The sequence below is a fragment of the Gracilinanus agilis genome, chromosome 2 (genome assembly GCF_016433145.1).
Source record: "Gracilinanus agilis isolate LMUSP501 chromosome 2, AgileGrace, whole genome shotgun sequence".
In the NCBI taxonomy this organism is placed as follows: Eukaryota; Metazoa; Chordata; class Mammalia; order Didelphimorphia; family Didelphidae; genus Gracilinanus; species Gracilinanus agilis.
Genome location: NC_058131.1, coordinates 348283468 through 348296465, shown reverse-complemented (window position 1 = coordinate 348296465; position 12998 = coordinate 348283468). Strand labels below are relative to the sequence as shown.

At 45.9% G+C, this 12998-nt stretch overlaps 2 protein-coding genes across 2 annotated transcripts in view; one reads left to right on the top strand and one right to left on the bottom strand.

Moving 5' to 3' along the window:
* The first annotated feature begins 827 nt into the window (after positions 1–827).
* Positions 828–4883, top strand: MAP1LC3A (microtubule associated protein 1 light chain 3 alpha). Its single transcript, XM_044661591.1, has 4 exons — positions 828–2315; positions 3076–3131; positions 3216–3322; positions 4052–4883. The coding sequence occupies exons 1-4, from the start codon at positions 2276–2278 to the stop codon at positions 4212–4214; spliced, it is 366 nt and encodes a 121-aa protein (XP_044517526.1). The 5' UTR covers positions 828–2275; the 3' UTR covers positions 4215–4883.
* A 946-nt stretch (positions 4884–5829) lies between these two features.
* PIGU (phosphatidylinositol glycan anchor biosynthesis class U) overlaps positions 5830–12998 on the bottom strand; it is a 118033-nt gene continuing 110864 nt past the window's right edge. Inside the window, exon 12 of the mRNA XM_044664380.1 lies at positions 5830–6600. Within this exon, the coding sequence (XP_044520315.1) occupies positions 6487–6600 (114 nt within the window). The 3' untranslated portion in view covers positions 5830–6486. The remainder of the gene's footprint in view (positions 6601–12998) is intronic.

Here is a 12998-nt window from a genome sequence, read left to right as displayed (position 1 = left end):
GGCCCGGCACTGGATAGCATAGGGCTTTGTGATAGCCTCTCAAACCCACTCCTGGCATCTCTGGCTGCCTCACTCCTTTGTCTTCCCAATTGGGATATCTTAGCTCAAGACGCCTGTATCCTGAATGTAGGAGAGATTTTTTTGCCATCTCCTTGACTTGGCCCCAACTTCTTTTTAAATTCCATCTAGAAAATAAGGCCCTGCCTTCAGGTGAGAACAAGAGTCCACCAACCTAGGTGCCCAAACCACCCTGGAACAGCTAGAGGCATTACAATATAGGCTTTCTCATCCTAGGTCTCAAATTAAGAGATGCAGCTGGCCTTTGGGTGCTAGTGAAAGCCCTGGTTTAAATTGCTTCTTTCAGACTTGTTTGTTGGCTTTATCCTGGTTCACTTTTTGCAAACACCCTTGGTTACTTCTCCCCTGATTGATAGAAACAGAATTCAGTTTGTCAGCCACTTAGTGTGGGGTAGAACACTTGAGGCACTGAACAGCAGCCATTGCTGATATCCCTACTAGAAGCCTGGAACCCAGGATTCCTGAGTGTTAGAATTCTGCCGTGTAAAACTGTTTACTGGTATATTGTTCCTCTCCTAGCCATGCCTCCTTCTAAGCATTTTTTAAAAAAATCTTTACCTTCCACCATAGAATCAATACTGTGTATTGGTTCCAAGGCAGATAAGAGTGGTAAGAGCTAGGCAATGGGGGTTAAGTGACTTGCCCAGGGTCACACAACAGCTAGGACGTGTCAAGAGGCTAGATCTGAACCTAGGATCTCCCATCTCTGGACCTGGCTCTCAGTCTAATGATTTACCCAGCTGCCCCCCCTCCACTAAGCATTTTGAAAGGAATACTAAGAACACATTTTCCTTCCTAAATTTCCAAAACCGTCCAGTTTTTAGCAAAGCAAGAAGAGTTAAAGGAGTGCCTGCTGGGTGGGGTAGAGGAAAATTAATCATCAGCCTGTCTTAGACAGCAGTTTTTCAGGTCTCTCCTCAGCCCTTTGGGAACTCAGAAACTGCCTGGTAGTCTTTCCCCTGGAATCATATGGCATTTAAACGAGCCCCAGTCATGAATATTTTATATTTAGAACATTTTTCTGTCAAACAGCAACACTCTTGAGATTCATCTCTTTCCCTACTTCCTTCCTGTCACGAACGATGCCAAAGGGCCCAAACCAGGTTTTTGCTTTTTATTAAGTATTGAAGAATCGCTGAAGGAAGGGAGGTAGGGGGCTGTGGGTGGTGAGATTCAGGGGAGAGGTCGTTCTGTAAACGGGAGCATTGAACACTAAGAGGATTAATAAACACCGTTGCCTCGGAATTCCGAACCGCCTGCTATTCCTTCACACCTAGTCCAACCCCCTCATTTTAAAGGTGGGGAAACTGAGGCCCAGGAAAGTCCTGTGACTTACCCAACTCGCGTTGGGCGTGAGGTATATTGGAAAGAGCTGTAAGACGCGGGTTCTAGGCCCTGCTCTGCCACAGACAAGTCACCGTGTGCCCTGGGGCAAGGCCCTGGCCTCTCGGGCTCTGCTTCCTCCGCTGGACTAAACGGGCTCCCTCCACAGCTGTCACTGGAGAGACCTCGACTTCTGCACGATTCCCGGGATTTGGGTCCTTTCCTCGAAACCAAGGTTGTGTCTTTGTGAGCGAGAAAGTGGGGCTTCTAGGGGACCACGGGAGCCACCGGGCAAGAGGGGAACGAAGGGGCTCAGCTTCCAGGGTATGGGCTACATATTCCCGCCGCCTGCCCCACGACAGTCTGCGGGGGTATGGGGGCTGAGAGCGCACCTCTGACTTCACCTTAGTCCACACTACTGCGGGCCCCGCGCGTGTACAGGGCTGGGAACTTGGGCCCCCGAGCTACGCCCCCGCAGGGGCGGGGCTTGTGACGCCACAGCCAGGAGCCAGAGTAGTGCTGCTACCTGTTGTCGTAGCAACGACCTGGCAAGGGGCGTCTCCTTGTATTCTCCTGAACCCCGCCTCCTCTGTTGTCCATTCCTGGCCTGAGCCGCCTTTGCGTCACGGGGTCGGTGGGTGGATGGGGTGGCTTTTCCGTCGGCCCAATGGCAGGGCAGGGCTAGCCTCCCCTTTAAGGAATGTTGTGAAGTGACGTCACCGAACCGAGTTACCTTCTCCTCCGGGCCGCAGAAGCTCGGTTTTGAGAACCAGAGCGAACCCGAGCGCGCACGAGAGAGCTTGGAGCAGCAGCAGCAACACTTGGATCCCTGACCCCGAACTTCCCACCCCACCCCGACCCAGACCCCGGCGCAATGCCCTCCGACCGGCCCTTCAAGCAGCGACGAAGCTTCGGTGAGGCAGAGGCGGGGTGGGGTGTGGGTGGGGGGCTGGGAGGATGACAGGACCCTGCGGGGAATCCTGGGGACCTGCTGCGGTGGGAAGCCTCTGGCCGATGACGTTATGGGCACGCGTGGCGTCACGCAGAGTCCTCCAGGGTCCGAGTATGGGAGGGCAATCCCGAGTGGCCCCCACCTCTATTGCGGGAGCCCTGGGGCTGAGCGAGGGGCGGCCTTCCGGACTCTCCCTCCCTCCCCCACTCCGGCTCTGCCCTTTAAGGAGCGTGGGGGGAGGAGACAGGTGAAGCCCCTCCCCCGCAGCCTGGCGTGTTTACTCCTTGTGTCCTGGGCGGGCGGAGTAGGGGGCTGGCTCAGCGCCAGAGGAGAACCCGAGCTGTGTCCGAGGGACCTAGAGGACCCCCATCCCTCCCTTAGCCAAGCAAGGGAAACCTTGGACCCCTATCTAGACGGCCTGAGCCTATGTTTAGGGTTTGGGGGCGTGGGCAAAAAGTCTCTTTGGGCCTGTGGCTCTGGGTTCTGGGCGCGGATCCCGAGGGGTGGGGGCGGGGACTCGTGGTTGAAGGGGCTTCCCGGGGCTGGTCCCAAAAGCAAAGCCTGGTGAGTGGACGTGTGGGTGGCCGGCCAGGTCGCCATGGAAGCCTCCTTCTCCCTGTTTACATTCGGAGTTCCCAGGGTCCAGGGGCCCCGGAAGCAGCAGCTGCTTCGGTGAGGGCGGGTCTCCTGGGCTCCAGCCTCATTGTCACCTCTTTTCCCAGCCGACAGATGCAAGGAAGTCCAGCAGATCCGGGAACAGCACCCCAGTAAGATCCCGGTAAGTGCAGAGCTCTGGGCCACCTCCAAATGCCTGTGGCTCCTGCCCTGCACTGGCCTCTTCTTACCATCCTTCCTCTCCTAGGTGATCATTGAACGATACAAAGGGGAGAAACAGCTGCCCGTCCTGGACAAGACCAAGTTCCTTGTCCCTGACCATGTCAACATGAGTGAATTAGTGAAGATCATCCGGTGAGTGAGCCACCCGCCCACCTCCCATTGGCCTGTGCTATCCAGTGCTGCAGGAGGCTGACCTCAGGCTTAGGCTGACGTCGGGCAGTGCAATCACTAATATGAAGCCATATCAGACTTTATTAATAGAGGCAGTGTCTGGGACCAGATGGGTGGGGACGGGAAGTGTGTCTGTTGTTCTCTGGTCTGGTTAGCTGACATCTATAATACTGCATTCAGTTCTGGGACCTCATTTAAGGAGGGTCATTGACAAACTGGAACAGATCCACACGGGAGTCTGGGTCTAAGGTGAAATGGAATTCCAATTCATGCTTTGTGAGGATTACTTAAAGGAAGTGAGTTTGTTTAGCCTGTAGAAGTTAGGGAGGACATGACAGCTACCTCCAAGTCTTTGAAGAGCTCCATGTGGAAGAATTAGACTTGGCCTTTCGAAGGTGGAAACCAGGAGGTTGGAATGAGGGTGTGGAAGGCAGTTTGTTGGCTCAATATAAACATCCTAAGAAAAAAATCCATCCACTAAGTGGCAGGCCTGCCTGGGCACTCAAATAGAGGGAAGGATGGATAGCTCCCTTCTTGAAGATATTGTCAAAGGGATTCCTACACAAGAAAAGGGGTTGAACTAAAGTTCAAAATTCTTTCCAGTTCAAGTGTCAGAGCCCAGAGTGGGGAATTGGAGGGTCCTTGTTGCCCTTCTAATGGACTAATCCCATCCTCCTCTCCCCCATGCAGCCGCAGACTCCAACTGAATCCCACTCAGGCCTTCTTCCTGCTGGTAAACCAGCACAGCATGGTCAGCGTTTCCACACCCATCTCAGAGATCTATGAGCAGGAGAAGGATGAAGATGGCTTCCTCTACATGGTTTATGCCTCTCAGGAGACTTTTGGCTTCTAGGCAAAAAGGGGCAGGGAGTATCCTGGCCCTGGGAAAAGATAGTAACTGGGGAGGGTGACAGCCCAGTACCCAACTCCAGAACTACAAAGCTCCTGTAACTACCCCCTCTCTGGGCCCCTTTTCCAGGACCCAAAGCAGGGGTGGTTGGCTTAGATCAATGCCAAATGAAGGACTTTGCCCACCCAGGGCTGGAGAGAGAATAGAGGACATCCTGTGTCAACAATGAATTTTCATCTATCCCAATTCTGTGCACATATCAACTCTCGGTGCTACCCCCAGATGCGAGAGCCCTGGGGGCTGCTGTCTGTCTGTTAGTGTGTCTGTGGTCGGGGGATGAGAATATGTATATATATAAATATATGGCAGCCTCCTCCCAGTTTTGAAGGTGGCCCCTGTTGAAAGTGAGGGGAGGAGAGGGTGGGCACTTGTGGCCTTGGCCTTGCCTTGGCTCTGGTCTTTTTTTTTTTTTTTTTTTTTAGGCACCTGTCCCTCCCATCTTTATTGCATGCAGTTTGGACCCATCCTGTGCTGGCAACCACTCCAAGGACTGAGCTTTCCCTTTCAACCACAACCCTGCCTGCTGTTCCCTCCAAGTACCACAATGTCCTGGAGCACCAGCCTATTTGAACTACCATTACTCTGTATAAATAAAGAGAAATTCAAATTCTACCCAGCCCCAGGCCAGTGTTCCCCTCTCTGCCTCCTTAGCAGCTCAGCCTGGTCCTTGTAGACACCACATGCAGACAAGATGTTGGGCCCCTTACCCCATATGGAGCTACAAGCAGTGACTGAGCCCACCTTCCTGACCTGAGATGGAAGAATTCTCCTACAACCTCCCTCTCTATCCCCAGCATCCCTCAGGCTGACTTCCATGTGTGTCTTCTGCTACTATGGTCAGGAAACTTGACTTTTTTTTTGAGATATATGAAAGAACATTTACATGTCCAAATATATGCCCTTCAGAGGGGGTCCCAGTTGCTGCTCCAAGACAAGACTCCTCAGTGCCACAGGAGAAACCCTATCTCGTTAGCTCAGAGCCAGAACTCATGGTTACCCTCAAACAGGCACTTCTTTCTCCTCCAGTAATCAGGCTTAGCTTTGATGGGCCTCTAGATCCCAAAGCACCTTTCTCAAAGGCAGTTAGTATGTGGGTCATAAGCAACCTCCCTGGACAGTGGGCAACGCCTGGCCAAGATAGATGTGCCTATGGACATAAAAGTTCAGTTATAAATTTTAAGTCCTCCATGCACATAAGGTGCCAATTCTTCACCTCAACCTCAAAGAGAAAAGGGATTGTGTGGGGGACAAGTTGACACAAGAGGCCTTTTCTAGTCACTCTCCCATAGGCCCTGAGCCTCTGTAATCTTTTTCCCCTACACTTAGCCCTGAGGTCCTGGGCTCTCTGGCACAATAGTACAGGACTGGGTAACTCGGTGGAGACCTGCAATTAATGGGGTTAACAGAGGGACCTTAATTCCAGGGCCAAGGGCAGAAGAGACCTTTTGGGTAGAGGCATCAGAAACCAGGTCTGTACCTCACTGTGAACACTTGCCTCTGTCCCTACTCCCCAGGTTAGCCCCACCCCCACCCTTTACATCTCGACAAACAACCAATATTCACTATGAAAAAGACATTTATTCAGCATCCACAACACACCAAGGCTCTGCCTGATTTGTAGGTTCACAGGGAAAGGGGTGGTCCAAGCTCAAGGGCAAGGGAAGGGGATGTAGGAATAGATTTGGACCTGGGAGAAAAAAGGGCAGGGGAAGGGGATGTAGGAATACTTTGGCCTGGGAGAATAAAGACCAGGGGTGACTTGTACCTTGCTGAGATGGACGAGGGATAATCTACATAAAGCAAGGGAGACAAGGGGTTTAGGGTTTGGGGGAGAAATGGGGAAGGACCTGCTGAAACCATGATTTCCAGAGAGAAGAGACAAAACTCACCCAAGGCCCTCCACCGCTCCCAAAGGAGGAAGTGCCCAAGGTAGACCCAGCCACTTCCCAATCAGGGACACTTCATCCTCCATGCTGAAGACTTCACTTCCCAAAGGGGCCTTTTGTTGATAGCTGTTCTCTTGTTTTGTGTTCTGAGGATCCAGGTCTGTGTAGTCGAAGGCATCATGAACTCCCCTGACTTCTAAACCTAGCCTTCCCCAAAGTGGGGCCAAGATGAAGGGAGAGGGGTTGGGGCGCAGCAGCCCAGTCTGCCCCCAATTCCCCCAACTTGGTCTCAGAGGAGTCCATCTCCAGTCAGGCCAGCCAGTCCCGCACTATTTGAGCACCAGCATGGCCTCAGTCCCATCCTGGCGCTTCAGGTGGAGGCCGTGAGTGAGGTAGTACTCCCGCCGAAGGAAGGCGTAGAAGTAATCTGAGATGAACAGGATCTGGGGGGTGGAAAGGGCAATGAGAGGATTCACACACTTCCCAAATCCCACCCTCTCTGGTGCCTCTCATAACATTGTGGCCCCTCATCTCCAGGGTTGCTCCAATAGGGGAGGGCCAAAAATGCACCCCAAATCACAACCTGTTTTTCATAATAGAGTGATTGGATCAAACACATTTAAAAAGAGTATTTCTTGAGTTTGACACAAGGTTTGGAAGGCAGGAAATAGCATTTTTTTCTCCAGTTTTAAGGTTCACAGAAAAGCTCTCCTTGCAGTATCTCGAGTCAGATAGCATAAGTATTATAGCCCCACTTTATGGATGAAGAAACTGAGAAGTTCAGCGAAAAGTAACTACCCCAAGGTCTCTGCTCTGTTATCAAATGGTTGAACCAGGTCTTAAAATTTAGATATCCTGATTCCAAGACCATTCTACTCTTCTGACTATAGCTAACTAGAAAAAAAGGTTGCCTTAACCTGGGAAGATTACCAAAGCAGAAGAAAAAAGGAAGCAGTGATGGGGACAGGAAAGTTAGTGGTAACATTTCCCTTAGAGATCATGCTGAGACATCTTGATCTGATTCCATGGAGTGCCTGCCATTCATTTTCTCAGAAGGGGAAAACAAGTGCAAGGCAAATAAGAGACTGTGGCCTGGTCCTGTGCTATAGTTATAAGGCTCTGACATCCACTCCCTTCATCTCAGAACTCTACCAACACTCTTTACTGATCTCTCCATCTAACACCTTAAAAGCAATAACTTCAGGCCAGCTCCCAGCTCTCAGTATAGGAGATGCTGTCCCTTGGCCATCAGGGAATCTCTGAACCTCACAAACAGTCAGAGGAAATTCTTCCAGGGAATTTTTTCAATAAGTAGTAAAACCATGACTAGGCCCTAAATATCCTAATTCCTCAGCCCAGTGCCCTTTCCACTGCAATGCTTAGCTGTGATTCAAATTCATTACTACACCCTGCCCCCCCCCCTCCACCCAGAACACCTGGCTATCTGTGTGTCTGTGTACATTTTGCCATCACTGGATTATTACTCCCTAACCTGAGACTTTGCAGGGCTTCTCCAGACTGACCATTTCAGAGAAAAGTTGTGAATACCATAAAAAAAAATTTTTTTTAAATAAGAGATAGAAGGGCAGCTAGGTGGCTCAGTGGATAGAGAGCCAGGCCTGGAGATGGAAGTCCTAGATTCAAATTTGACCTCAGGCAATTCCTAGTTGTGTGCCTGCACAAGTCCTTTAAACCCCAATCACCTAGCTCTTCCCACTCTTCTGCCTTGCAAATGATACTTATTGATTCTAAGTATAAGGTAAGTTTTTTTTTTTTTTTTTTTTCCCAAATGGTAGGGGAAGATGGAGACTGACTACTCTAGAGCTGGGGGAGACTCAGCAATCTCAGCCTCTAGGAAAAAATGTGGACCCAAGCACAAATGTGAACAATTTCTCAGGCCCATTTGTATTCCAGATGGGCCACAGGGAAGACATAATGGGGCAGAAAGTTGGTGGCAGGGCCATGGTGGTATGGTAAAGCGAAAGCTTGCCCAGAATAAGCTAGCTTTGCCCCTGAAAATCTACCCTTTCTGGTTTTCCCCACACCCTCCTCCCTTGACCCCTTTGTCCTAAAGAGGTCAAAAGGAAGTTGATGCTTTAGTTTCTGAGAAAGTAGATCTGCTCCAGCTGTGACTTGAGCCCAGGAGCTAGTGACTGTCTCATTACTGTGACAGGACAGTGAAGTGGGCAAAAAAATGGGCACAAAGGTTTTCCCTTTAGGCAGTGTACTGGACAAGGGGTAAGGCTGGACAAAGCAAGAGAATGAAAAGGATGGCCGGGATTCTACTACTGACTTTCAGAAAGAGCAGTTCCTCCCTCATCTCTCCACAGGATGCTACACCCTGGCCCCAACAGACTTCCCTGGGAGACAGTCTGACTGGCAGGTGGTACTAAAAAGTAAAGCTATGCACCCAGAATCATGCTTGGCACTGGCAGAGCTAAAGAGATAAATAAGATACAGTTCCTGCTGGCAGCCTTAAAGAGACATCTCCCCAAAATGGAAGGGGGGGGGAGAAGATTCTCTGCCTAGACCTAATCAATCCCAGTAATTTTACTTGCCTGCTCCCCCCCCCCAAAAAATACAAGATTCTGGCTATAAAAATGAACTGAATATTTGCTCTAGTATTTGTTGTATTATCTGAATGAAGTTTTATATTTTTTTTATTTAAAAGATCATAAACTTGAGGGCAGATTGACAAACAAGGAGTCATAAAATTCATTTGACCTTGTGACCTCATGTCTCCATTCCAAAAAACATAATAAAAGGAGAAAAAGATCTATCTGTATAAAAATATTCAAAATTGCTCTACTAGTAACATTTAAAAAAAGGTGAAACAACTTATATAACCAACAAATAACTGAATACATTATGGTATATTAGTGTAACAAATTCCCAGTCAAAGAATATGAACAAGTTTTCAAAAGAAATGCAATCTGTCCACAAATATGAAAAATTTCCCCACATAGTTAATAAAGAAAATGCAAAATTAAAAACCAAGATATAACCCCACACTCATCAAATTGGCAAGGATGATTAAAGACAAAAATACTAAATGAAGTGAATCAAGGTGACTAATGAAGTCACCTTGGGGATGGTAGAACTTTTCTGAAAATCAATTTGGAATTACACAAAAAGAGTTACTACTGTTTATATTCCTTGACCCATCAATCTCACTACTAAGTAAATACTCCAAGAAGGGATCAATGGCAAAAATAAAAGTCTTATATATAACAAAAATAGCTGTGGCAGAACTTTTTGTGTTCGGCAAAAGACTGGAAACAAAGTGAGTACCCATTGCCCAGAGAGTGGTCAAACAAATGGGAGAATGAATGGAATGGAATATTATTGGCTACAAAAAACTATGACTATTAGAAATTCAGTCACATGAGGTATATATTGACTAAGGCAAAATGAAGAAATCAGATCCAAGAGAAAATATATACTCATGTCTACAAGAATATTGATGAAGACAATACTAAAAGCCAGGAACTAAGATCAGAGAAACAATAAGTATTGGTTGCAGATGACTAATTTGTTGGTAAATAGTTTTTTCTTCCTGGTAAAAAGATAGTGATGTGAAATGTTATATACTCTAAATGCAGTTATTATACTAGACAATTTTGCTTAAAAGCATTTTAGAGATATGAGTGAGATTCAGCATGTGTTTTAATATGAGAGGATTGTCTAGGGAAGGAATTAATAGGTAGAGATGGGGTTATAAAAACCAAAATGCAGAAGTAAAATATTTAATGTAATGTACTAGAATATCATAGTGCCAAAAAGTGGGAAGAAATACGAAAAGATCTATAGGAAGGCAGAATAAAATTAGAAGAACATATGAATTCCAAATGCATTTTGAAAAAGAAGGAAAGCTAAACCAAAAGTGGTGAGATTTCAGAAAGGTCTGGAAGAGGATGAAGAACAAACATCTCATTTCTTTGTCTGTTATTCATTAATTCTTCTGTGTCTGCTCTTATCGCTAAGGGATTTGGGTAAGATTTTGTTTTTGGATGTTTGATCTGGTATTGCTGACAGTTATTAAATTTCTAATAAAAAGTTTATAAAGTAGATGAACTAAACATTTCTGGAACAACTCTTCCCTGGGAACACGACTAACCTTACACCTTGACACAAAGGAGGACCCTCCATCCCCTTTCAAGGCAGATATTAAGGTTGGAAGACCAGAGAATATTTTTGCCCTTTTTTTATATCCCCAGTACATAGCATATTCATTGGCATATAGTAAGCAATTAATAAAAGCTGACCAACTCTCTGGGTCTGCATTCAGTGTGTTCCAAAGGACACTTGTTTGTATTATTAGTTTAAAAATCATTAACAAGTAGGAAGGTCCAAGTATGGTACATCACTTGGAATTGGTATTGTTAGGCAATAAGCCCTGCAAGCAAAATCAGGCCTTGGTAATTGATAAGTATTAGTGATTTTAACAGAAAATAGGGAACAGCTATATGTGGGGAAATAGTTTGAAAATGTATTCCATGTTGTGTAGGCTGTCAGAGTCAGTTGATGTGATGAATGGTTTGATTAAATTGCTTTTTTCCCCCTCTTTCTTTTTTTAATCTGTTTTACAAGGGATGGCTCACTGGGGAAAGGAAAGGAGTGATAGTTTCAGAAATGAAGGGAGAAGGAGAGGGAGAGAAGGGAAGGAAGGGAAGGAGAGATAGAGGAAGGGATGGGGGGAGGGGAAAGAGGAGGAGGAAGGGAAGATATTCCAGAATAAGTGCTTAGTCTAGAAAAGATGAGACTTGGAGTGGAGAAAGAATGGTGAGCTGGTCACTAGTGAACTTCAAATATCTAAAGCACAGTAATGTTGAAGATAAATTAGAGATCTTACATCCAGAGCGTGGAAAAAAATGGGGGGAGGGGAGAGAAGACTCAGGATGTGGATTTTATGTAATTATAAAGAAGCTCCTCCAAGCAGAGCTATCTAACAATGGAATGGGCTGCACTGGGGAGAGAGAGAAGGAAGAAATTGGATGTGTGATTATCAGAAATGATAAAGGGATCCTTTTCTGGGCAAAGGGTAAGACTAGATCTCCAGTATCTTCTAGCTCTAGGATCTTAAGATTATCTGATCTAATATGTATTACTATATTAAACTAATTTCTCCCATTAGTCTAAATGAAATCTGGTCTGGGAAATTGTTAAAGTTTTGTGTAAATAGAAATCCAGAATTCTTCATATTTTAATATTGAAGTTCACTTCTAAAGGGATATAAAATACAAGAAAGAACCAGGTGTCCATCTATGTATGACTTTGAACAGGGTACCAACTAGTAAAATGGAAATTTGTTTTGTTTTTTTCAAAAGATTTTAAAGGTCCATAGCCTCCCAAAGAAAGTCAGTAGTAAAACAGGATGAGTAGAACTTGGTTCAGGATTCCTTGCTATCAAATGTTACAAAGATGTACACATTATTAAGAACATTAATATATATGCTAGACTAAAAAGTTTAGAGGATGAGCAAAGTTAAACCTGCAACAGCACCATGTAAAGAAAAGAATACTGGATCTAGGGGTTAAGAGAAATGAGTTTGAGTTTCAGCTATAATCACTAAATATATCACCTTTGGCAAGTCACTTCTCCTTTCTGAACCTTTCAGATTTTCTTCATCTATAAAATGTAAACTACCCCTCATCCCAGGGTCATGGACCTTTGCCATGGAAACAATGATGTGAGAATGCTAACTCCAAGATATTACCCATAATTATAGGTAATTCAAATTTCTGAGGTCTTTTGACATTAGAATTTCTTTCTGGGGGATGCTGAGTAGTCACAAGACCAAGATTCAGAGAAACTACTCAGAAAGATAAAGGAAGAGGAGGAATGTTAGTCTCTTGAAAAGAGGAAAGAAAATATCAAAACATGAACAAATCAGGGAGAGATGCACCCAGGCAAGCCAGGAGCAGGCTGCCATGGAAAGCAGACTGGTTGGTAATATGATAAATCTGTTCCATAGCTCTTGTCTTCATCCTGCTTCTCCAAGTGCTGCATGCAAAGAAGCCCCAGTTCCCTCTAACTGAACACACACACACTCTCTCTCTCTCTTATTTAGATTCCTACGCTATCTGGAATTGCTATGAAAGATTATGGGCATATACAATGATTTATGTTCGAAATCTTTAAGTATTTGGCTTGGGATTAAGAGAAAGGAAGTTAACCTAAAGGAATAGGTGATTTTCTTTAGCTTAGGGAGAGAGAGAGAGAGAGAGAGAGAGAGAGAGAGAGAGAGAGAGAGAGAGAGAGAGAGAGAGTGTGTGTGTGTGTGTGTGTGTGTGTCGGGGGAGTTAATCAGAGAGATAATTTCAGCAACTCTAATAATCTCTGAAAATTCCATACAGGCTAGACAGCTTTGATCCTAGAGGAAAACTTAATAAGGAAATAAGCCAAGAGCAGTACGAGCTAAAGGTAGTAATGTTTGCTGGGCCAACCACACTGTACATAGCACAAAGCAAATACTCCATATGGTTATATGGAAATAATAATACTAGCAGTATCTACTTCACAGAGCTGTTGAGAAAGTTAAATGAAACAATGTATGAATGCAAAAAGTGCTACATAAATGTGAGATGACAGAAATAACAACTCATATTACATTATCATAAAGCACTCTCTTCTTTCTCCTTTTACTAAAACTATCAAACCATAATTTTCTCAGTTTCCTATACTGGACCCTCATCCAGATATTGCCCTCTAACCCTGAGCCCTATTCTCTTCTCTCTCCATACAGATGTTTTCTCTTAGCCACGGTTTTGCTTTCTGCGGTTTCAGTCACCCATGGTCATTCCAGGGGAAGGAGGAGGCTGCCACTGGATGAGGAAAAGG